The sequence below is a fragment of the Piliocolobus tephrosceles genome, chromosome 2, assembly GCF_002776525.5.
Source record: "Piliocolobus tephrosceles isolate RC106 chromosome 2, ASM277652v3, whole genome shotgun sequence".
NCBI classification, from domain to species: domain Eukaryota; kingdom Metazoa; phylum Chordata; class Mammalia; order Primates; family Cercopithecidae; genus Piliocolobus; species Piliocolobus tephrosceles.
In genome coordinates, this window is record NC_045435.1 from 41106707 (window position 1) to 41132030 (window position 25324).

The following is a 25324-nucleotide window of genomic DNA, read 5'->3' on the forward strand; positions in this document are numbered from 1 at the left end:
TTTTTTTTTTTTTTTTGTATTTTTTAGTAGAGATGGGGTTTCACCGTGTAGACCAGGATGGTCTCGATCTCCTGACCTCGTGATCAACCCGTCTCGGCCTCCCAAAGTGCTGGGATTACAGGCTTGAGCCACCGCGCCCGGCCAAGAATATTTTAAAAAGAGACTTTTGAAAGGCAGTGAGAGGAATGGTTAAGCAAATTACAGTATGTCCATAGAGCAGATTTCCACAGGACTATCAAAAGTGACATTATAAAATCATGTAAGTGAAAACATTCCACAGTTCACTAGTTTTAAAAGCAGGTCACAGAACAGTATATTCAGTGAGATTCAATTTCTCTTAAAAAGACACACACATATATATCTCTGGAAAAATATGTAATACCAGTGTTTCTCAAACTTTAATATGCATATGAATCTGCGTATTAACTAAATTTATGGGCCTGGTGAAAATTCAGATTTGGATTCAGTGGGTCTGGAGTCGGGAGTCCGAAGCTGTGCATTTCCAACAAGCTCCAAGGTGACATGGATCCTGCAGGCCTATGCCCCACACTTAGTAGTAAGGAAACGTGGTGAACATAGTGTTTAATGGGTGGTGAGATTGTTTACTTTACTCTCCTCTTCCCTTAACTTCTATTTTTTAATTAATTTGGGTTAAAATAGGGGAAATTAATGGGCATGTGCTGCATTGTTATTTTTTTAAAAAGGAATTTATTTGAAAAACAGAAAAAAGGCTAAACAACCCAAAGTGTCATGAGAGCAATTATGAAACTGTGAGGAGGAACCAACGTCAGCTTCCAGCAATAGAGGAAATGTGCACGCCCTAAGAAAAGGGTGGAGGCAGGGGGAGAGAGAGACACGTCTGATGACACATTCCTAAAAGAATTCTGGGGCCATCTGGCAAATGGTATATTTGCTATTGGAACTGGTAGAATCTGGGATATAAACAGAGAGATATTTTAAATGTTTAGAAAATTAAAAGGAGAGCAATGATAAGAAAGGTGCAGACCTGCGCTGCCCAGGAGCGGGGCCCCTGCTCCAGCAGGGCCTGCTCTTCCACAGGTGGTGAAGACTTGAGAGAAAGGCTTGTCCTGCCCTTTCCAGTCATTTATTCATTTATTTATTTTTTGAGACAGAGTCTCACTTTATCGCCCAGGCTGGAGTGCAATGGTGCGATCTCGGCTCACTGTAGCCTCTGCCTCCCAGGTTCAAGTGATTCTCCTGCCTCAGCCTCCCGAGTAGCTGGGATTACAGGTGCATGCCACCACGCCCAGCTAATTTTTTTATTTTTAGTAGAGATGAGGTTTCACCATGTTGGCCAGTCTGATCTCGAACTCCTGACCTCGAGCGACTCTCCTGCCTCAGCATCCCAAAGTGCTGGGATTACAGGCGTGAGCCACCGTGCCCTACCCTTTCCAGTTTCTCTGTAAGGAGTAAGGACTGAACTCTGGGCACAACTAGAAAGCGAACAGAAACTTTTACAGGAGTAGGACATAGGTTATGCCTAATGCCCAAATCTACTGGAATTGGATGATTGCAAGGAATGTAGGAGCAAGAAAATCTTAAGACTGTGTGCTTGGCTGGAAAAAGCCAGCCTCCCCAGCCTCACTGGGCTTGGGTAGAGCACGTGCCCTAAGAAGTCTGCATAGAGAAGAAGCATTTCTTGCCTATGAAAAATCCAGCCTAAGTCACAGCCCCAGGAAGGCCCCTGCTGTCTTAGGTGGCAATAATGGGAGTAACAGCAGTGGGCGGTCAGAGCCCTGATATTTGGCACAAAACATTGAATGCTGAGTCACAGACTCCCAAGATGCTATCACCATAGAAAGGGATGAATTCCCAACTCCTTAACCAACACCCAGGTCTGGGCCCAGACCTCAGAGAAAGAGGCAGGTGGCAAGTGCTACTTATTATCAGCCACTATAATATTAACTGCCTTGCAACAATGAAACTAATAGAGATATCAAAATGATAAAGTGATATTTACATGCCATCGCAGAATAACAACAGTTACCACACTAATGATAAGCTGCCAGTTCCAAAAGGTGGCCAGAAGCAAACCATCCAGACAGGCCTCTGCCCTCTGCTGGACACAGAGACAGTGACTTGGACTAATGGGAAGGAAAAGGAAGTCTGAGGCATCAGAGAGAAATCTTGGCTACTTCCAGAACCCCGCAAACATAATGGGGAAGGCTTGACTTTTTCCTGATTTAAGAATTTACAGACTAGTCAATGACATAGGGAAATAGCATCCCCAAACATGTATAGTACTTAATAATCTCCGAGAAAAATTACCAATGCCACTCAGAATAATGCCCTGCAGCTCACGCCCCTGTCCTGTAACCCTTTATAGACTCATGTTCCCTCAATGGATCACTCTTCCATTCGATGAGAAACATGAAGCATTTTCTAATAAAACTTATTTAGGGGTCAGGTGCGGTGGCTCACGCCTGTAATCCTAACACTTTGGGAGACCAACGTGGGAGGATTGCTTGAGCCTGAGAGATTGAGGCTACAGTGAGCCATGATCAGGCCACTGCACTCCAGCCTGGGCAACAGAGAGAGATCTCATCCCTAAAAATAAAAAATAAAAACTAGGGAGCTGTTTGACCAAAGCAGGGTTAAAGCAGTAGCTCATTCTATGAGAGGCCTGTCAGGGATGAGAGGCCTCAAGAGGACTCAGCAGGTCATATCTCTTACCTCCTGCTCCCTGGCTCACCTGAGGGGCACATGTGGAGAACAGGGTGGCCACACCTCCACACCTCTCACCTGTCTCACTGGATCTCTCTTTCTCTGCCATCAGGTGGACTGCATTCAGATGAGTTTTTTGCACATGTGATACAGGTCTGGTGCACCTTGAGCCTCCTTCCCTTACATTATTTTTAATCCATGCTGCATGAAATTGTCTAAGCCTCTCTGTTTCTAATACTTATAATATCTTAGGATCATGTCTGCAGGCTTGTGATGCAACCTCTACTCTTAGCCTTGAAGCATCTCTTCTGAAAGACTATATATGTATACACACACACACACACACGCGCGCACACACACACACACACACCATGTAGTTCTAGTATTCCAGCATTTGAGAAACAAGTCTCAAATACCTTAAACTTCTGTTCAGCCTCCTTTTTCCACATGGAAACGTTATAGATTTTCTCATCTATTTTTGTGCACAGGCTACTCCATTCTCTGATCAGTTTACGAGCTCTCTGTGACTCTGTTCTGGTTTCAAGTGAGAAATGAGATTCATACAAAAAAGTGAACACACACCACTCTGAAGACCAGGCAGCCCCTTTAAGGCACAGATAGCCTCCTAAACACCCTGAAAGCATAAAGACGCTGAGCCCAGCTGCGAAATTGACTTGCCTAAATGCTGATCTTTAGAAAAGGACATGTACTGCCATCCATACTGTTTTACATAAGCCAAATCTCCAAAATACTCAAGCCTACCCTGTGAAGCATTGACACCTAGAAAGAATTCTGACTATTCTTTATTAAACACAAAAGCCTAAAATATGATAACTTCCTTGCCTTATTAAACTGAGTGTACCAAACACCATTTAGTGTGTGATGACTGGGGTCCATCGGAGTGAAGGGCTGTGCTCACGTGGTCCTATGGCCCCACAGTGTCCTCTGGGACTTCTAAAGAGTACAGGCTTGTTTACTACACCACTTAGGGTTACAGGTTGCTACTTAAAAAACAAACATCGGCGGGGCACGGTGGCTCACACCAAAGTGATGATCCCAGCACTTTGGGAGCCTGAGGTGGGCAGATTACGAGGTCAAGAGATCGGGATCATCCTGGCCATCATGGTGAAACCCTGTCTCTAATAAAAATACAAAAATTAGCTGGGCGTGGTGGCGTGTGCCTGTTTTCCCAGCTACTTGGGAGACTGAGGCAAGAAAATCGCTTGAACCCAGGAGGTGGAGGTTGCAGTGAGCCGAGATCACGCCACTGCACTCCAGCCTGGAGACAGAACAAGACTCCATCTCAAACAAACAAACAAACAAAAAAACAAATATCAATTCTGTGGGCTCCTCCCTCTTTACTCAATAAGACTATACATATAATTGCTTCTAGAAGTGCCTCCCTAGTCTTCCTCTGAGACCATCTTCTGTAACCTCTTGCTAGTTTGCAGTCAAGATAAATCAGATGACCAAAGTCATCAGTAATCCTAAATGGATATGTAATTCTAAGTCTCTAGACTCTGGCCTGACAGTAGCTCCATGCTGGGTGCACCAAAAGAGTTTTATGTCAGTTTTATATCCAGCATTGAATGTGTTTGATTTTATTTCATTATTTTTATTTTTTAGTTATGCTCAAAGAAGGTCAATAATGAAACTTGCTAATAGAAAACCTTTACGAACAAAGAAAACACCACTGAAGAAATCAGATGTAAGGTATACCATTGGGGAATAGAAACAGGGGGCTTTTTTACACACATTCAATAAAATCATATCTACTTTCCTTCTAGTAAACTTAGAATACAGTCCACTGGCACATTTGTCTGTAGGATGAGAGACAAAGCTGTCCTAAACTAAAATCTTCATTGTTAGTATTTCTGTTACATCCTATGATATGCTATATCCCCAAATTTAATTTTGCTGATAATTTCCATTTCTAATGTATCAATATAAGAAAATGTCAGTGCAAGCAATCTTAAATGAATCACAGTTGCTTTTCTCCAAGAACTGGATTAGGTGCAAAACACACCATGCTCACAGTCCCCACCAACACTCTTGGCTGCTTGGAGTTTCACCCTCTACTTCCACTTGGAGCAGAGAGGATTCCTAAGTGTGTCTCTAGCATGCCTGGGGGGACTATGCTGGAAATCTCTAAGCTGCACCCCCACATTCTCCTCCGTACAGTCGGTTCTCAATGCAGCCCAAATTGCTTTCCTTGATCAAACTGCTTTCCTGCTCTAAGACTTTTGCCCTGCCTGACAGTTATTGGTTAGTCTACACTCCTCAGCCTGGTGATCTCAACGCCAACAGTTCAGACCCCATATACTTTGCCAACCCAAATCCTCTACTTTCTGCCTTCCTATCTTCCTATCCTCCAGCCACGCCCACCTACACACTGTCCCCAGAACACCAAGGGCCCATGGTTGCCTCAAGACCTTTGTCTAAGTTGTTCCCTCTGCCTGGGATGTCCTCCCCCCATAAAAGCCAGTTGAAATCTTTCCAACTGTTCCTCTAATTCCACACCCTCCAAGAAGTACTGTTGACTGTCCTCACATTCTTTCTGTGTAGGGACGGGGCACAGTCCCTGCCTCCCCGTCCCACACCCCATGTCTGGTTATCACAGTAACACTCAGCACACAGCAGGGCTATTTAGGAGTGAGTGTTTCTCTCCCTGCCAAGACCTTGAGCCCCTAAACAGCACCAGTCAAATCTTTCTCTCTCTCTCTCTTTTTGTTTTTTTGGTGATTGTTGTTTTTTAAATGAAGTCTCGCTCTGTCGTCCAGGCTGAAGTGTCGTGGCGTGATCTCGGCTCACTGCAACCTCCGCCTCAAAGGTTCAAGTGATTCTCTCACCTCAGTTCCCCAAGTAGCTAGGATTACAGGCATGTGCCATCACACCCAGCTAATTTTTTATTTTTACTAGAGATGGGTTTTCAACATGTTGGCCAAAATGGTCTCTAACTCCTGGCCTTAAGTGATCCTCCTGCCTCTGTCTTCCAAAGTGCTGGGATTACAGGCATAAGCCACCATGCCCAGCCTTTCTCTTTGTTGCCCCCATGCCATCGGCACAGAACCTAAGAAGACAGTGGTTGTGAACTGAGGGAAGTGGGAGGAGACTGACACCTATGCACTAACAACAGGGTCAGGCCCCTGCCCACACATAATGGTCCACTTTTGTACACTTACGGTTTCCACAGTTGAGACCACCAAGGCCAAATGGGCAACTGCAAGCCAAGAAAGAAAAAATGGTAAGAATTAGTTTCAAATCTCAAAAGAAAAAAGTGAGGCAATTTATCTAAATAACTTCTAGATAAGATTTGTAACAAAATGAGACTAAATGAACTTTGAGCCTACCTCATGCAGGTTTCATTTTCAAGCCTATATCCATCTTCACATGCTGAAAAAGAAAAGGGAAATGCATGAGTGTGTCTGTTTACCTCTCCCAAACTCCCAGTTAATTAAATGCCAGCCACCCTAAAGTCCACAAGATTATTCTAGTACCAGAAGCCTGCAAACTGCTTTGGAATGATCCTCATTTAAATACTGTTGCCAGTGCAACTTTTTTTTTTTTTTTTTTTTTTTTTGAGACACAGTCTCACTCTGTCGCCCAGGCCGGAGTGGGGTGGTGCCATCTTGGCTCACCGCAACCTCTACCTCCTGGATTCAAGGGATTCTCCAGGCTCAGCCTCCCAAGTAGCTGGGATTACAGGCATGTGCCATCATGCCCAGCTAATTTTTGTATTTTTAGTAGAGATGGGGTTTCACCCTGTTGCTCAGGCTTGTCTCGAACTCCTGAGTTCGAAGTGATCTGCCCGCCTCTGCCTCCCAAAGTGCTGGGATTACAGGCTTGAGTCACTGTGCCCGGCCTCAAATCTTAACCTTATCAAGAAACTTTTCTTAACCTCTTTGTGGCTCTCAATCTCCAGCTATAAAAAGTATTTTATTGGAGGTGATTAAGTGAAATTAAGGCATTCAAATGGCTTAGTACAGGTCTGGTACACAGTAACCACTAAATCAATGTTTTGTAGTTGTAATTATTATTTTTTGAGATGGAGTCTTGTTTTGTCGCCCAGGCTGGAGTGCAGTGGCACCATCTTGGCTCACTGCAACCTCTACCTCCTGGGTTCAAGCGATTCTCCTGCTTCAGCCTCCCAAGTAGCTGGGAATACAGGGGCCCGCCATGAAGCCTGGCTTATTTTTGTATTTTTAGGAGAGATGAGGTTTCGCCATGTTGGCCAGGCTGCTCAAACTCCTGACCTCAGATGATCTGCCCACCTCCACCTCCCAAAGTACTAGGATTAAAGGCGTGAGCCACCATGTCAGACATGTAGTTGTAATTATTATATGACCAATGCAATTCACTTAGAAGTTCTCTATAGCTGAAGAATGTCCCCTGGGGAACCTCCTTCCATCGCAAAAACATATGGCTCACCTTCTTAATGTAAATCAAACCTGTAACCTGATAACGGCCCTGCTGACACCCTTCCATGAGAAGGGGGGAGCTGTGGGTGACATCTTCTGGGGCACAGTTCTGGAGTTTGCCCAGGTTTTCATAACAGAATGCTCACCCTGTAGTCTGTGTAGGGGATTTTGGACATATCTAGATGTGTGTTAATCGGCACCTTGCCCAAGAACAGAATTTTGAACCCTTGGGTGGTGCAGCTTCTGGAACACTACTTCACTGAAGCATTTGTGGCCCGGCCATTTCCCTGGATCAGCAGTTCCTGAATTTCTGTGATCACAGAACATTTTCAACACAATGATAAGATGACAGAACACCATGAGCTATAATGCATGCTTGAATGAAAGCAGACAATGAAAAATGGCCTCACAGACAAATTCTCTGCTGCAAGGAATGATAAAAATGTGATTCAGGGTTAATGTATGGGATACATCGCATAAAAGATCCTGAATAAGAAAAGGTACAGAGTGGTAGAGCTACAATACTTGATGGGATAGCAGACATGCTAATGGTGGGTTAGAGGGGCCAGCAGCATGCATGGCTAGGGGTGCGGAGGGACGGGGCTGGCGAGAGGGGCCCTGTGGGCTGGGTCCAGCATCCTTGTGCATGATAACTTTCCTCATGACAATGTGTTGAATGTTCTTCCTCCTCCTCCTTTCTTTTTTTTTTTTGAGACGGAGTCTCACTCTGTCGCCCAGGCTGGAGTGCAGTGGTGCGATCTCCGCTCACTGCAAGCTCTGCCGCCTCCCGAGTTCACGCCATTCTCCTGCCTTAGCCTCCCAAGAAGCTGGGACTACAGGCGCCCGCCACCACGCCCGGCTAATTTTTTTTTTGTATTTTTAGTAGAGACGGGGTTTCACGGTGTTTGCCAGGATGGTCTCGATCTCCTGACCTCGTGATCCACCGGCCTCGGCCTCCCAAAAGGCTGGGATTACAGGCGTGAGCCACCGCGCCCGGCCCCTCCTCCTACTTTCTTAATGTTAGCAGCTGAACATCTCTGGCACCTGCTTTATTGTTACAGACTTTCTATTAACATATCACTAGAGGGTTGTGGAATACAGTTTCAAAAACAAAATCAACTGTAATGTGTCTCACGGAAGATATTAGAGAGCTGTGCACCTGGACTGCACTGTTTTGGCCCCACAGAATCACTTTTCCGAGCTACAATCTCTTGTATTAAAGGCCTTTTTGTTACAAGCAGCAGCCATGGGAAAGTCCCTGTGGTATTTATTTGGGGATGTCATGGACTGCTTTGCTATAATACCACTCAGTAACCTCTTGATGAGGATGCCCCAGAGAAATTTCTCTTGGCCCCATTGTTTTAAAAGACAGGGATGCTCCTGAACAGCTGCTCTTTATTTTAGGGACCCTGACTCTTTTCAAAGTCATGTTTCTCTTTTTGCCTCAGTGTCCGGGAACCTCAGCACTTAAGTGAGAGGCCTTCTTTTACCAAGCGTGCAGGACCCTGCTGTGTCTCATTCTGCATATTCACTTTCCTTCTGGCTTCAACAGAACAGTCCGTTAATTTCCCTTTCAACCTGATTTACCTTTTACATATTTTTCGATCTTATTTTATCAAATCAATTTTCACTAGGTGCTTTCACTTTATGCCACGGGTAGAGCATAATTGCATCCCGTTTAGGGAAGGAGTAAGGAGGCCCCATCTCCCAATCTTTGATACCTGAGTTCTCGGCTGGCCTCACACAGGTGGGGTCTTCTCTAAGGAGGCAGCTGAGTGCTCCTGCCTCTCCCGTGTCCGGTGGCTCGCCTCCTGTGTGTGCCTCTACCTCATGCTGCAGCAGGTCGTGGGAGTCGGGGAAGCTGCCCTGGATGATCTGTGGATGGCTAAGGCTGCAGGGCAGCCACTGGGGATTGCTTGCTTCTTAGTGACTCCTCCCCACCCATCTCGGCACTGAGGCAGGCTGATGTCACACCAGCCTGTTCTATTTTGAACACTTCTTCCTGGAAATGTTTTTACATCCAATCTCCCCACCCAACATTAGATTTCATCTGCTGGGTGGAGGCAGTCCACTCCATGGCTGTCATCCAGCCAGATGTAAGGTCCATCTGTTGTCCTGCCGCAAGCTGATGGGTTGGGCTGTTTTCATTTTGTTTCAGAAGTGACCTGGCTCCCTAATGTCATGATATTTCTCTATTTCAAATGGGCTCATTCCGTCATTCATCAGTGATTGAGTGCTACTATGCCGTGGAGCTGTTCTGGGGAAACTTGTCAGTGAGGTGCTACTGTGCTCCTTAGGACCCAGCTTCTCATCTCACTCACCCTAGAGCAGCAGTCCCCACATTTTTGGCACTGGTTTCATGGAAAACAATTTTTCCATGGACCAGCAAGGTGGCGGTCTCGGGGAGATGGTCTAGGAATGAAGCTGTTCCACCTCAGATCATCAGGCATTAGATTCTCATAAGGACCACATAACCTAGATCCCTCGCGTGTGCAGTTCACAATAGGGTCCATACTCCTATGAGAATCTAATGCCACCGCTGATGTGACACGAGGTGGAGCTCAGCTGTGCAGCCCAGTTCCTAACTGCACCTCCTGCTGTGCAGCCTGGTTCCTAACACACCACAAACCGGTAGGGTTGGAGACTCCGGCCCCAGAGGTATTCTGACACAGAGCACTGAAGATGAAATGAATGTGGCAACGGCTAGTATATATTCACAAACTGGGCTTCCCCTATTGCCATAAGGCACAAGTGAATTCAAGTCTTCTGGACTTAAAAATAGAAATAAGTAGATAGTGACATCTTTTTTTTTTTTTCTTTTTGAGATGGAGTCTCGCTCTGTCACCCAGGCTGGAGTGCAGTGGCGGGATCTTGGCTCACTGCAACCTCTGCCTCTTGGGTTGAAGCGATTCTTCTGCTTCAGACTCCTGAGTAGCTGGGACTACAGGCGTGTACCACCACACCCAGCTAATTTTTGTATTTTTAGTAGAGACAGAGTTTCACCATATTGGCCAAGCTAGCCTCGAACTCCTGACCTCATGATCCTCCCGCCTTGGCCTCCCAAAGTGTGGGGATTATAGGTGTGAGCCACTGTGCCCAGCTGACAGTGGCATCTTAAAAACTCTTGTGTTCCCTTGCAGGAAATTATATCTAGCCATGCCAATCTTTTCCTATCTTATTTGCTGCCTTATCCATTCATCTATTCAACAGACATTTGCTGAACCCTGCACTGTTCAGGACACGGTTCTGGCACCTAAGGCACTGGCAGTCTGATTAAAGAAAGAGACATGCAAACAGGTTGTGAGAATTCATTGCCAGGTGTGGTGGCTCACGCCTGTAATCCTAGCACTTTGGGAGGCCGAGGTGGGTGGATTGCTTGAGCCTAGGAGTCTGAGACCAGCCTCGGCAACATGGCAAAAGTCCATCTCTACAAAGAATACAAAAATTAGCTGGACATAGTGGCAAGGACCTATAGTCCCACCTACTTGGGAGACTGAGGTGGGAGGATCACTTGAGCCCAGGAGGTCAAGGCGGCAGTGAGACCTGATTGTACCACTGCACTCCAGCCTGAGTGACAGAGCAAGGCTTTGTCTCTAAAAAGAAAAAAAAAAAAAAAGAATTAATCATGATGCCTGCATGATGGAAGGAAGCTAAGAAACCTATGAGAGGGATTGAGAGGGATCTACTTTGATTTTATAGGTAGCTTTGATAGTCTGGTAAAGACATTTTCTGTGAGACACCAAACACATTGTGTGTGTGTGTGTATGTGTGTGTGTGTGTATGTGTATGCGTGCACATGCAGCAGAGAACATAGAGACTTGCTAATGTATAGCTTGAACTGCAGTGATTTAGAGAACACACACTCCTCTATCCTCTATTTATACACAGGATTGAGCCTTGATTTGAGGTGTCAGTGCTCCAGCACTGATGGCCAGAAGATGTCACTGCTAACCCATCAGAATCCAGCCTAAAGGGCTGTGGCCCAAGAAGCTCCGGGATCCACTCATCAGAGGCCTGATGGTGCAAATACTGCCAAGAAAGGGCTTTACCGGGTCTCAGCAACAAGCCCAAAAGCAAACCAAGGTTTCCTTATGCTGCTTCTTGGGTCCTTACTTGGTCAACATAAGGTGGCTGGTGCCTGTGTCAGCACACTCGGTAAATCTTTAACAGCTATTGTTAATGCTAGCCTGTAAGTGAAACGATTATAAAATTGCTGACTTGGAAACAGAGGAAGTGGTGCAGGCCAGCCAGAGCAAAGGTGATAGGGCCATTGTTGAGACACTCTTCACAGGGAACACCACAGCACCATGCCCATCCTTTGCCTACCTTGTGTCATCCCCTGTCAGCAGCACAGCACCCAACACACATGGATGTTAGCCCAGCCCCCTTCCCACGTGAAGATAGGCTCAACTCCCCATTTCTTTTCTTTTTTTTTTTTTTGAGACAGATGTTGCCCAGGCTGCAGTGGTATAATGGCGTGATCTCGGCTCACTGCAACTTCTGCTCCACCGAGTCAAGAGATTATCCTGCCTCAGCCTTCCAAGTAGCTGGGATTACAGGCATGCGCCATCACACCCAGCTAATTTTGTATTTTTCGTAGAGACGGGGTTTCTCCATGTTGGTCAGGCTGGTCTTGAACTCCTGACCTCAGGTGATCTGCCCACCTCGGCCTCCCAAAGTGCTGAGATTATAGGCGTGAGTCACAGCTCCCGGTTCAACTCCCCATTTCTAAGAGGTGCAAGGAACCCTCTGCATTAAAGCAGATAAGATGGCATGAGGAAGCATCATCTCTTTGCAGCAATGTGGCAGTCTGGCATGGCATTGAGACATGCTGCGTGCTAGTCACACATCAGGACCTAGGCCCAACAGAGAGTTGGCCCTCCCCTTCAAAACCCATCACAGGTCTCACCTGGAGAGCTAATGAGGAGCACTTGAGAACTCTGTATCCAAACCTAACAAAGTCAGAGGGTCTGAAGCTCAGGATAAGAGTGCTGCCCTGAAATATATTTTTATCTGTGATGAACAAGTCCTCCAATGGGAAGTCCTGATAGAGAAAACTGGCATGTCACCTCGCCGCAGTATGTGATTTTTATTAGATTCCAGTAACATCCATTGACATCTATCACCAACAAGGTGTTGACTAAGTAGGCAAACTGGCCATCCACAATGGCCTTCATATCATTAGTTTTTCTGGTGATTGCAAGTTGCAGCAGCCTTTTTATAAGTCAGGGTGCGTGGTGCTCTGGACCTGAATTAATTTTATTTTAAAACAGTATTCTTGGACTACAATCTTTGAGCAGTTTTTCCCTCAAACTAAATGAATTTAAGCCTCACCTTAAAGGTTAGTAGAATTAGATTTCTGCTCTCAAACACTGCATGAGACCTTTAAAACCAGAACTCATTAATTCAACAACAACCTGGACCAAATACAAGAGCAGATGCTGACAGCTTACAAAGGGCCTCTAGATCCACTGCTTTCCTTAACTCTTAGAATAAATAGCCAATAGAGGATCACCATACCCATTTCTCAGAAGAGGAAACTGAGGCTCAGAGAAACAAAGTAACTTGCCCAAGGGGATACACGATCAGTGAGGCAGTCAGGCTTTGACTCTGGCCTCAGCTGCCTCTGAAAGATATAAGCCTGACTCTATGCCTGTACTTCCACTTTAAAAGATTAGCAGACAATAGATAAAGCTTTGGGAATTAAAACAATAATTTTTCTAACTTCCTTTAAGTGGAAATAAAAGAAAAGGCACTGTTACCACAGGCATTCCATTCTCTCTTCCTTTGAATTTAATTGGCCAGACCAGCATGCACCAGTCAAAGATAATGCTATTATTCCAAGGAGATAATGTATTCAATCCTGCCACGAGCAAAATAACAAGAACCAGTTACCCTCAGTTTAGAATGGTCACGCCTAAGCAGAGAGAGAGAGAGAGAGAGAGAGAGAGAGAGAGCAAGAGAGAGAGACAGAGAGAGAGAGACAGAGCACCAGGCAGAGTCCCAGGATGGGGCACAGAACCCCAGGCGAAGCTGTGTTTACCTCGGCAGGAGTGGTCCATCTTGTTGAACTGAAAGTATCCGGACTTGCACTGGCACAGGGCAACGCCATCCAGGTCAGTGCAGATGGACGTGTCTTTGTCACATTCGGGACTCTTCCGCTTGCACAAGCTGCCCGCTGGAATGGAAAAAACAAGACGATGAAACAAAACAAAACCTCCTCCACTTCAAACCTTAAAACCTCCTCCACTTCAAAGCTCATGCGTCTGCATGAACTTTCTATTTCAAGAGGCTGTGAACAGTTTTCCAAAAAGTCTCCACAGAGCAACACGCCTCTCAGGAGTCCATCTGCACTGCCTTCTGCCACGCCTTCTCTGATCAGCCGCAGGCTGTGCACCAGCCTTCCCCATGGAAAACACCCTCACAGCGCGCCACAGACCACCTGAAAAACCAAATTGGAATAAACAGGGCCCTGTTCCCTCCTCTGGTGCTCACTGCAAATACAGCCGTTAATGACCTGGTATCTTCCAAAGGACTGCAGGGAAAGGATCAGCACAACCAGAAAATACAGCCAAGTTCTTAGGAAGCCGAGACTCAGGCTAAGAACAGGAGTGCAGGCCACACCTATCTCAAGTGGAAGTGCATCTCAGCTCTGTGTGTCTGCATGGCCTAAAAAGGGACCTAGCACCACTCCCCACTCCCTGTGGCAGGGTGGCTTGCTGCCCTGACCGTGTGCTGCCTACATCACCCTGCCCACTGGTGAGGAGGAGGGGTCTGAAAGACAATCTACTTGCCCCGGGCTGCAGTGTAATTCTGTTTATCAGGCAGTCTCCCCCACTCCACTGATGGGTTCTTGAGGCTTCTTCATCTCTGGGTCTTCAGTGCCTTGCACAGGGATTGGTTGGTACACATGGCAGCCTGTCACTGACCAGGCAGAGAGAAACAGAGGCAGGCAGAGAAGGAGCCCATCTTTCAGGCTTGCTACCTCATTCACTTTAGGGCCTTATTCATCTTATGGATGACAAAGAATCATTTCATTATTATCAGAAAGCATTTCCTATGGGGCATATGGCCCTCTGTGAAGTTGTCTACAGCAGACACAATAAGGGTGCATAGGCCTACTGTGTATATGGGGTACACAGAGAATGGAACAAAAATAGGAAACCAACTGGATAGTGGATAGTACCTTATTTACACCCATGTGCAGGGCAAGGCAAGCTAGATATTTGTTGTTGTTATTGGGGGGCAAGCTCAAGTTCAGAATGGGAAGAAAGATGCAAGAGGAAGGGCCATGTATCTATTGTGCAGGGAGGAATGGCTGCCAATTTTCTAGCCATGGTCTCCCATTTCCCACCCAAAGGAGGAAGCCAACCTATTCAGAAGCCAGGTACCCCTTTTAAAAGTGCAAAACTGCCCCTGCCCAGGCAGGTTTTAGTGACATGAGCTGCCACCCCACATGGGGTTCCTCACATCTGCCCCCTTTTGTGAGTCCTGAGAGCTCAGGGCCGGTGGACAGCCTGGTCACACGAGGTAAGCTTAGGACACAACTCCAGTTCTCAAAGCTGAATTTCCTGCCTTTATCAGTGGAAGCTGGCGTGCTCAATCAGAACCACATTTGTGTGTGTGATAGAATTTCCTTTGTTTATTGTAAAAAGTTTGTATTTAAGGGAGAAAAATTAAAAATGGAAAATCTCACCAGGCAAACACTGCAAAGCTGGCACCAGGGAGGTAATGAACTTCCACAATCCCTCATCTCAACTCTTTGAGTGCTTTGCCAGTCCTCAAGCCTTAATATAAAGAAATTCCTCCAGGGCAGAAACCTGTCCAGGCTGACACTTGCCTTGTCCAGAGGCCAGCCAGAGTCGCCTGGCCTGATTAGATATTTTCTGGAAGCCAATGTCACGTTTTCCTTCTACCCTGCCCGTTAATCCAGCCCGTTGACAAATCACTCTGCTGGAGCAACTGTGCCCTGCACAGAAACAGATCTACGCAAAAGCATGGGACACAGGGTCCGCTTCTGCAGTGGAGGAGTCGCTACCCTACAAATTCTCAAAGAATATTCTACCATAAATCCATCCAATAGAACCCCATTTTCATGTAAAGCCCGGCGATGTGACTTTGCTACATTCACAATTCCCATGGTCTTTCCTGGGCATAACATCCGCCAACACAGACAATGAGACACTAAGTAAATCTAAAGCTGAGACATTCCATGGGGGATTTCCAAAGACTAAACCTCTGGAGACGACAAGAGCTACACTTCTTTGAAAGACAAGGAAGTGGATGTTTTATGAAGTGAAGACAGAAAATCCTCCTTTCCAATGGCAGTGTCCAGAGTAGCCCAGCACTGCCCTCATGCTGGGAACACCCAGCTATCAGAAGCTGTCAAGGCTGGTCTTGGCACAACCTGAAGAAGACCTGGAAGGAAAAACAGGGAAACAAGCCTGTTTTTTTCAGTCGATATGCATAGCTGTCTTTGTTCTCATGGGCTCTGAAAGGAGAAGTAAATAGGAACTTCAGCAAGGCAGCAAGGGTGAGAGGTACTTTCCCATAAACCATATACAAGCAGTTGGAAGAATGGGAGTCAGAGGGTGGGTAGGGCTGCCATGATCAGGCTCTTTCAAATCCAAATGACTGGCATTTGAATTGTAAAGGCAGGAATGCATTTATGGGGCACAAAAGGTAACCTAGTACAATGTTGATCACATAGAATGTACTCCATAAATATTCAGTGAACTGAAAGGTGACTTTCCTACTGCACTGGGGAGGACAGCTTGGTATCCTTGAATCCGTGGCAAGAGAAACAAGAAAGTAAAACCACAGAGTCTCAAAGTTTCGAGCATGATATAATGGGGCATGACCTTTCTACCTTACTCCCCCGTCAATAGTAACTTCAACTTCAGAGGTTTAGCTTTTTTTTTTTTTTTTCAAATTAATAACTAGCCTTAAATGGGCCAAGCTCCAGCTCTTATCCTAGAATGAAGGGCTAACAATCTGGCTCCCAAGCTCTGTAATATACAGGCCCACTCCAGAAAGCTCTCTTGACCGGCAGTTACGGAACCCAGGCCCACTGGGAATGTCAATGTCATGGATCTACCAGCAGACTGTTACAATCTGATATCTTCTACTCATGTCCAGCATCTGGATGCCAGATGGGAGGTTTAGACTAGATTCTCCATCCTTTGCCAGCCCTACTTGTGTAGTAAAATGAGCTAACTTTGATCATATAGCATGTGGCAACAGGGACAAGCCCCCTTTGCAAAGAAGTACTTTAGATTCCAGTTGAGTTTTCCTGTCCTGGAGGTGAAACTTCCCCTCCAAGACCCAAACTTCCCTTTTGAACTTGTCTCCAATCCTTTCTTCATTTGCCTCACACCAGAGGCACTATAGAAGCTTTTGACAAAACAGACAAAGCAAGAATGAGAAAGGGAAAATAATTGTTTATGGCGCCACTGTGGGCATTCTGGCCTCCGTTCTTCTGGTCTCATTTCTGTGCATTTATAATGTGCAAACAAACACAAACAATGGGTAATACCGCACATGGGTTTGTTTTGTGTTTTTTTTTTAACCTAATAATGTATCACGATGAAGGTTTTGGTGGTGGTTGTTTATTTTGCTTTTTGAGGCAGGGTCTCACTCTGTGGCCAGGCTGGGGTGCAGCGGTGCAATCATAGCCTCGGACTCCTGGGCTTAAGGGCACCTCAGCCTCCCATAGTACTGGGATTACAGATGTGAGCCACTGCTTCTGGCCAGATGAAGGTTTTTTTGGATCATTGACAAGCATGTACATTCTATTTCCCCAAAGAGAGCTGGAACTTTTCAAGGGAAAAAGAGTGACTTCTGCTTTGTCACATCAGCTCCTATACCCCTCCCCCTCCCACATCAACACTGGATAAAAGAAATAGAAGGAGCTGCATGCCAAGGACCAGGTGTCTTCAAGGCTTGTGTACAGGACTCTGGGTGTGTGTGTGCATGTGTTTGTACATGCATGCACACATAAAAGAAGATGCATGTGCACAAAGGTCTTTGACTTAACACCCATGCCAAAAATAGGCTCTGTGAGGGCCTTTCCTTGGTCTGAGCCCTGGATGCCTTGCATTTCCATCTTAGGTCTGTGCCTACCAATATGGGTAGGGTCCTCCCAGAGGGCTGCCCTCTTACCTCTGAAGATCCGCCTCTGAGATCCCAAGAGCTGGCAGACCTCGGCAGAGGACTTGCAGGAGTTGACGCATTTCTGCATCCTATCAGCCAGGTCAAACAGCGTCACATTGGAGGCCAGGGAAAAGGTTGTTTGCAGTGAGATCACCACCGCGCTGGACTCCCTATAGGCAAAGTTTGTGGGTTTTTAATAGCCCTGAAATGACACGTAGGTCCCAAGGCTTTTGGAAATGAGTGTCATCACCATTCTCCAGTGACGAAATGGGACAGCCTGAAGGTCAGTGACCTTGTCCCTGGATTGCCCCATGGCTGGGTGAAAACAGCCCAGTTTTGTTGCTATCACCCATGTTAGAACAGCCTCCCCTTTCTACAGACTAGTTCACAAGCAAATGTAATCTGTTACTTACCTAGAGGCATGAACTGTAGATCGGATGTAACTAGGTAACGCTGAAAAACACATATTTAACTGAAAGGAAGAACAAGTCTGTCATTAACTGTGAGTTAGACAAAAGCCTTGGACCTAGAACCAGTTTCCTATTTTCAGGATAAAACAGGCATTTTCCAGCCATCAAGTTATCAGCAGGCGGTTTTGCACAGAAGTGGTGTCCTTTTTTTGTTCCCCTCTTAAATGCCTTTCTGTTGTTCCACGAGTACAAAGAGAAAGAGGCAGAGAGTAAATCAGTGGGGAAAATCTTGGCAGGAAATGATGTTCAGAATAGCACCCTTGGATGCAAAACATCTTCAAAGGAGCAGTTCTCTCCTAAGGCCCAGGGTTTCAAACAACTCAGAGGCAACTGTTTATTTGGACTTTGCATAGTGAACAAGCTGCATTGGAAAGTCTCCTTTTAGCTACCCTAGCTCTGACAGGCTCTACATAGACGCCTTATAATCTACAATGAGTTGACCTAACTCAAAGACAAGTCTTCTTCAAAAAGGCTGTCCGTGAGAAATTACATTACGTGGGTCAAGAGCCCTTTTGTTGAGAGCAAATTAAGAGCTACTCTCCCTATGTTTGCCTTGTGCCCTTGGAGACAGTAGAAAATCCCTCTACAGCATGAAATATCAGGCCTGCTTCCCTGCTGCCCTGCACAACAGGAGCTATCGAGACTCCCTTCCCAGAGTGGAGGGTCTCAGTACTGGGCCCAGTGTAGACCCACCTGTCTACATGCCACTCTACAGAAGATGGAGGCAAACATGGGACATTATCAAACCCTTTTTGGCTTCCTATGACATCATTTTTTTTTTTTTTTTTTTTTTTTTGAGACGGAGTCTTGCTCTGTCGCCGGGGCTGGAGTGCAGTGGCCGGATCTCAGCTCACTGCAAGCTCCGCCTCCCGGGTTTACGCCGTTCTCCTGCCTCAGCCTCCCGAGTAGCTGGGACTACAGACGCCCGCCACCTCACCTGGCTAGTTTTTTGCATTTTTAGTAGAGACGGGGTTTCACCGTGTTAGCCAGGATGGTCTCGATCTCCTGACCTTGTGATCCGCCTGTCTCAGCCTCCCAAAGTGCTGGGATTACAGGCTTGAGCCACCGCGCCCGGCCCTATGACATCATTTTATAGCCTAATAGCAATGATTTATTATTGTTGTTTTATTATTAACCTGTTTTTCCAGGTTTGGTAAACAGAATAACATCTCGGGAAAGATCATTTGAGTGGCTTTCCCAGCCAATGATTCATTAATCTTCACTCTTTCTTGGGGACAGGTATGTCACATCACCAGTAAATTATACATTGATACTGGGCAAAAAATAGCAAGTCAAATAAGTCACTGAGCCCCATGTAATGTGAAGGACAATACTTCTGCATAGGGTTCTAAACCCTTAAACTATCTTAGCAGGAGATATCCACCTGCAGCACGACCAAAGGGCAGCTGTGGTGAAGGGACAAGGTGTAGGATTAGTAGACATAAAATTCTGCTGTGTAGTAAAGAATTTAACCTTGGCCCCAGGGAAGTCAGGCCTTTGCTCTTAGATCCTGGGAGGCCATCTCTAAGCCCTCGGAATGTGCGGTGTAATAAAAACTTCTTTGTTTACCTGGGGGTGCTGGGCCATGCCAGAGAGTCCAACAATGTGATTTATGGTGGGGTTGGGTAACATGGTATCAGCTCAACCTCTAGAGGGGCTAGAGATTGAGGTCAGCCACATGACAAAGCCCCAGTCAAGGCTCTGGAGAGCTTCCGTGGTTGGCAGTACTCCCTGCATACTGGACACACTGTTGCCAGGAGGAGTTAACACTGTGCATGACTCCTCAGCCGGAGGACAGCTGGAAGCTCTGTGCTTGGAACTCTCCCGGACTCTCTGCCCTCTCTGCCCCGTGCATCTCTTTCCTTGGCTGATTTAAACCTGTTGACTTGCACTGTAATAAACTGTAGCTGCGAATATAATTGCTTTTAGTAAGCTCTGTGACTCCTCTAGTGAATATTGAAACTGAGGGTGATCTTGGGGATGCCTGAACTTGAAGTTGGTATCAGTAGTGAGGGTGGTTTAGTGGACTGTTCCCCAACTTTGCACCTGCTGTGCGTGGACTCAGGCAATGTCATTCACTTCCAGACCTCCAGGGTTTCTCTCTGCAGACGTGCTGGCAATGACTGTCACAGGACTGCACCATCTGACATCGTCCCTATCATGAAGGGAATGCTCAGGAGATAGAGAAATAGAACTGGATCCGCATTTTACACAAATAAAGTCAGAAGTCCCATAGAAATGTGTAATTCCTGGCTAATATACGAACTCTTATCCACAAAGAACAAGTAACATTGAGATTGGAAATCAATTCATCTCTAAAGTTTTTTAATGGTAAATTTCAATTTTCTGAACCTAGGGTTTAAAAACTCACTGTATAGACGAGTCAAATCTCTGACTCAGATAGCAGTTGAGAAGCAAAGTTTATTATATGAGCTTCATTTTCCTCTCTTCTTTCTTCCTCTCCATTTTCCTTTTTAGTTGTTGCTGTTTTGGGGGTTTTCTTTTGTTTCAGACACGGTCTCACTCTGTCACCCAGGCTGGAGTGCAATGGTTCGATCACAGCTCACCACAGCCTCAACTTCCGGGGCTCACAAGGTCCTCCCACCTCAGTCTCCTCAGTAGCTGGGACCACACGTGCATGCCACCAACCCTAGCTAATTTTTGTCTTTTTTGTAGAGACGGGGTCTTGCCATGCTGCCCAGGATGGCATTTTTCTTTTCTTTTCTTTTCTTTTTTTTAATTTCTGATAAAAAGCAGGCAAAGAGGGAAAGAAGCAGAACCAAAGGCCCCTCAGTCATCTATATAGTGAGTTCTCAAACCCTAGCGCATCAGAATTAACTGTTGCACCTTTGGCATTCCTTTGAGGAGAAAGAGTATCATTCCCCCGAGCCCCAAAATACAAGGGGAAAGTCACACAGCCTGTCAACAGCAGATGGGACCATAAGATTTTCTGGGTCCTTCTTCCTCACCAACAGCTCCTGCTGGTGCCTGTCATCTGCATGTCTGTGACTATGAGTTTGCACATGGAAAAGAAACACCAAGGTGCAGATAAAGGACATGACTGTGCATGAGGACACATCTGAAGAAACTCTTCTACTGGGCACCCACACCTCGCTTCCATTTTTGAAAGGCTTTTTATTTTACCATGAAGTTTCCCTTCCAATATAACAAAAGCAAAGAGCCCAGGAGACAGAGCTGACCCCTAGGCAGTTCCCTCTTGGAATAAAATCTGTTCTAGGAAACAAAAGACTAGTAGAAAGATGCTATTCAGGACACTTACCGTTTTGGTGATCTCATTTTCAACTTCTTGTAGGTCTGAATGTTTTTCCACAGTAGTATTAAGAAAAGTTCTCTTTAATTTAAACTCCGTCACAAAGGTTCTAACTGAAAATGAGAACGTAACTTGTTAGATTACACAATAGAAGAACCTACACAAGGCTGTGTGTTTGCAAATCTCTGGGGTGTCTGGCTTTACTCTGCCTCACAGGACAATCTCTGTGCATTTCTTTCTCCTTATGGGTGGAGACCTCCTCTCCCTCTTCTAGGTTTTTCTCTAGCAAAGTGAGCATCTACTGGACTGTGCTGAAGGCTTAGATTGAGCAAACTTTTGAGAGAGAGAAACTCCAAAGAGCCTTTCGTGTATGTGCAAGGCTGCTAAGAGAAGGACCCTTTGCAATGTCCCTAGGATGGCCTCCCACATAATAGATGCCCAAGAAAGCTGCTACAAAGAAGAAAAACGAACAGGTCTAAACAAGTCATCCTAGGTGGAGGGAGGGAGATGTGTTAGACATTAAAAATGCTCCTCAGGCCTCATCAGGCTTTTGACAGAGGAACGCTCTTGTCCTCCGAGGTCTCCAACTGAGTCATGCCCTCCACTTCAACGGGGTCCTTCAGGTTTCTCTTGTCCTTAGAGCCACCCCCATCCAAAACCCCATTCCACTTGGTCAGAGGAAATTCCCATTTTATCATTGATAAAGGGGGCTTCCAGAGGTCAGGCAACTTCCTAAGAAAGTTCACCCAGGCTCCCAAGGGCCACCACTGGCATTGGAGCATATGTGTGTCCATCTTCAAAGCTCTTCTTTCCCCTATAACCTCTGTGCCCTGAGGAATCTGATATCCTAAGGACACCCAAGGGGCTTGAGAGAAAGAAAGGTGCCAAGCATTTGTCTTGGGCCTATACTCCATGGGGCTGCCGACTCCATGATTAGAAGCCACATAATGAAAACAGCCCATATTCAAGACACTGTTGGGTTCAGAAATGAAAAAAAGCAGCCTCATTTTCAAGGCCCATTTCACTCATAAAATAAAATTCCAGTTAACATCAATTTGTGCTGATTGGGCCAGAGGAGAATGGGACTTACAAATGGGCAGGCAACCAAAATTTAGTATGGTGTGTTTTATCGCTGGCTCTTATCTTCCTTGATATTAAATGCTTATCTTTCCCTCCAGATGGAAAAAAAAATAACTCAAGACACAGAAGTCCATGAAGCTGCTCTTTCTCCAAAAGCCTGCATGCTGAATTGAGAAAAAGACCCACAAATGAGCCAGGGAAAACATTTAACATCTTACACTTACTGTCTAAAGCGCTTAATCCTTACTTAACATCTTTTTGCTTGTTCTACAGTTCAGTGAAGCCAGCTGCTTAGGACTCTTTCTGAGCAGCAGGGAGCTCTCTGAAAACATTCTTGGCCAAATGAAAGCATTTCAGCATGCTCTAATTTGCATGTTCCTCTGAGGTTTATGAAGAATAAAGCTAAATGACTTGAAAAGGGAAAGATGATTGTGAATGCCATAGTGCTGTTCTCCTCCTGAGCCGTGCTACCTGTGGGACCCTCTGCACACAGGCTTCCAGAACTATGGTCCCGCTTCTTCACTTTTCCATCTCACATGTCTAGGCTGATACCCAGACTCTCTGTATAGAAATTCATATTGCAAATGTCAGGTTCATAGGTCTATTCTGAGTCAGGACAGTAAATGTGGCCTCTGCTTTCTGTGTGAATATAAAGATATATCAGTTTCATCCCAAACCCTGCACTCACTCCAGGCAGGGTTTTTGTTGTTGTTGTTGTTGTTGTTTTTAAAGACACTTATGACACCTTTATGCCTGCAGTTACAGCACCTGGCTTTAAGTAGAATTTTTACTTACAATTTAAATGTTGATTTCCGTATGTTATCTAAATGATTTTTTTTGGGAAAGAGCCATAATTATTACTTTGCACTCAGAGCAGTTTATTGTTTTCAATGCTTTCAATTCTGGTCTGAGAGTTTGAAGACTAAAGTTAAATGATACCTGCCATCTGGACAGCTCTTTACCATTTTCAAAGCTTGCTCAAATATATTACTTTATTTGATCTTCACAATAATCTTGAATGGGAAGCAGGACTGATGGTAATCTGATTTTACAGATGAGGAAATTAGGGCTCAGGAGCCACGTGCTATAGGTGGTGGCCCTGGAGCTGGAAGCAAATCATTTGAGTCCTGGGCAAATATACTTTCCCCACAATCCTTAAAAACAAAATCATTTCCAGCTTCTCTGTTCTTAAACTGAAAAATCCTGGCTATTTCTTAGGGTGTGGCTAAATAGTTTACTAAAATGCAAGTGCATTATTAGAATAAAAGAAATTCTTTTTTTAAAAAAATTTTTTATTTTTATTTTATTTTTTTTCGAGACTGAGTCTTGCTGTACGGCCCAGGCTGGAGTGCAGTGGTGCAATCTCGCCTCATCACAACCTTCGCCCCCCGGGTTCAAGCAATTCTCATGCCTCAGCCTCCAAGTAGCTAGGACTACTTGGGTGTGTACCACCATGCCTGGCTAATTTTTGTAATATTAGTAGAGTCAGGGTTTGACCATGTTGACCAGGCTGGTCTTGAATTCCCGATCTCAAGTGTTCAGCCTGCCTCGGCCTCCCAAAGTGTTGGGATTACAGGCATTAGCCACTGCACCAGGCCAGAATGAGCGAAATTCTTGATTTTGACTGATGTCTCTATTTCTAGATCCTTTTTGAAATAATGTTTTGACTTGATCTTTGTGTTTTAAACAAATTTCAAAATTCTGCCATGATTTTGGTAGGGTACTTCTTAAAAATTCCCTTCAGCCCACGGCTAATAGCACTTTCAAAGGATACAGACCTTTGCTCTCTCAAAAACACTGAGCACTTTTTGTGTGTTAAGTGTCACACTGGGCAATTTAAGACAATTGAAAGATGAGTTATTTCATCTGCCAGTTTCCTTACTGAGCTTAGAAATTCTGTATCTGGCCAGGCACAGTGGCTCACACCTGTAATCCCAGTACTTTGGGAGGTCAAGGCAGGCAGATCACTTGAGGTTAGGAGTTCGAGAGCATGGCCAATGTGGCGAAGCCCCTTCTATACTAAAAATACAAAAATCAGCCGGGCAGGGTGGTGCACGCTTGTAACCCCAGGTACTCGGAGGCTGAGGCATGAAAATCGCTTGAACCTGGGAGGTGGAGGTTGCAGAGAGCTGAGATAGTGCCACTGCACTGCAGCCTAGGCAACAGAATGAGACTCTGTCTCAAAAAAAAAAAAAAAGAAAGAAAAAAAAACAACTCTGTATCTTTCATTTCTAACTTCTTCAACAAGTTATGCATTAAACTTGATATTCTAACAAGGGTCACACCCTGCAAGCAAGAAAGCCTCTGAAATTAACACATTATGGTGTAATAGAAAGAGCTGTGGGCTGGAAACCAGGCTTCCCACCAACCCGTTAAGTAAGCTTGGCCACTTAGCACCTTGTGAGGGCCTTGGTTTTTGTTTGGTTTGTTTGTTTGCTTTTTAACTTGTAAAATGGAGATTATTTTCAAAATCCAATAGCTTCATGAATCTATCAAATTAGCGAACAAAATATGACAAATTGTGTGATACAATTAGGACAGCAGCTTTCTCAGAATGCATCTGCCTGTGAGCAAGAGCATGAAGGTCACTCACTTTTAAAAACCAAAAGAATGTGTGAATGTGGTAGGACAATCAGAGTTTTACTCTCTCTCTTTTCTTTCTTTTTTTTTTTTTTTTTTTTTTTACTATGTAGTCAGAATAATCCTTTTGATTTTTTTTTTCCTAGCTCCAGGGTAAGCAAACAATATTATACACAGATGATGGCATAATATGCATTCATTAAGATGTTTGTACAATGTTTTTAACAACATAGGAAAACGTTTAAGATATAAAGTTTATACAAATGTCCTATGATTTCAACTATGTAAAAATATACCGCACATCAAAAACATAACACAAAGTAGGGTGCTTTATTTCCAGGTATTAGAATAACAGACAATAGCTTCCACTTTTTTCTATATTCCTTAAGTTTGTACCTTGGACAAATACTGATTTTGATTAGGAAGGAAAATAACAAATGTTACCTTGTAAAATATATTGCGGTACAGAATAAAGTCCAAAATAGACCAAGTCTCTTACCCAAATTGCATATCCCTTTTTCCAACTGGTACCCAACCGGGCATTTGCAGATAAAGGATCCCTGAGTATTGTTGCATGTGGCTGTGGATGGGCAGGGGTTCGACAGGCATTCATCCACATCTGTAGAGGAGAAAAAAGAAGACCATCTTGCATCTGTAGCAAACAGCAA

General features: G+C 45.1%; 1 protein-coding gene across 6 annotated transcripts in view; it reads right to left on the minus strand.

Moving 5' to 3' along the window:
* The window catches only part of HEG1 (heart development protein with EGF like domains 1), a 90064-nt gene that overhangs the window by 18830 nt on the left and 45910 nt on the right, over positions 1-25324 (minus strand). For 5 of the 6 annotated variants that reach the window (XM_026456468.2, XM_023215104.3, XM_026456458.2 and 2 more), the window contains 7 exons: positions 25156-25275; positions 21006-21109; positions 17669-17727; positions 17265-17425; positions 13147-13281; positions 6036-6078; positions 5868-5905 (listed from right to left, as the gene is read on the minus strand). In XM_026456468.2, the coding sequence (XP_026312253.1) occupies positions 5868-5905; positions 6036-6078; positions 13147-13281; positions 17265-17425; positions 17669-17727; positions 21006-21109; positions 25156-25275 (660 nt within the window). Of the gene's footprint in view, positions 1-5867; positions 5906-6035; positions 6079-13146; positions 13282-13302; positions 15522-17264; positions 17426-17668; positions 17728-21005; positions 21110-25155; positions 25276-25324 lie in introns of those variants that run through there. The other variant, XM_026456473.2, reaches the window with a different exon arrangement.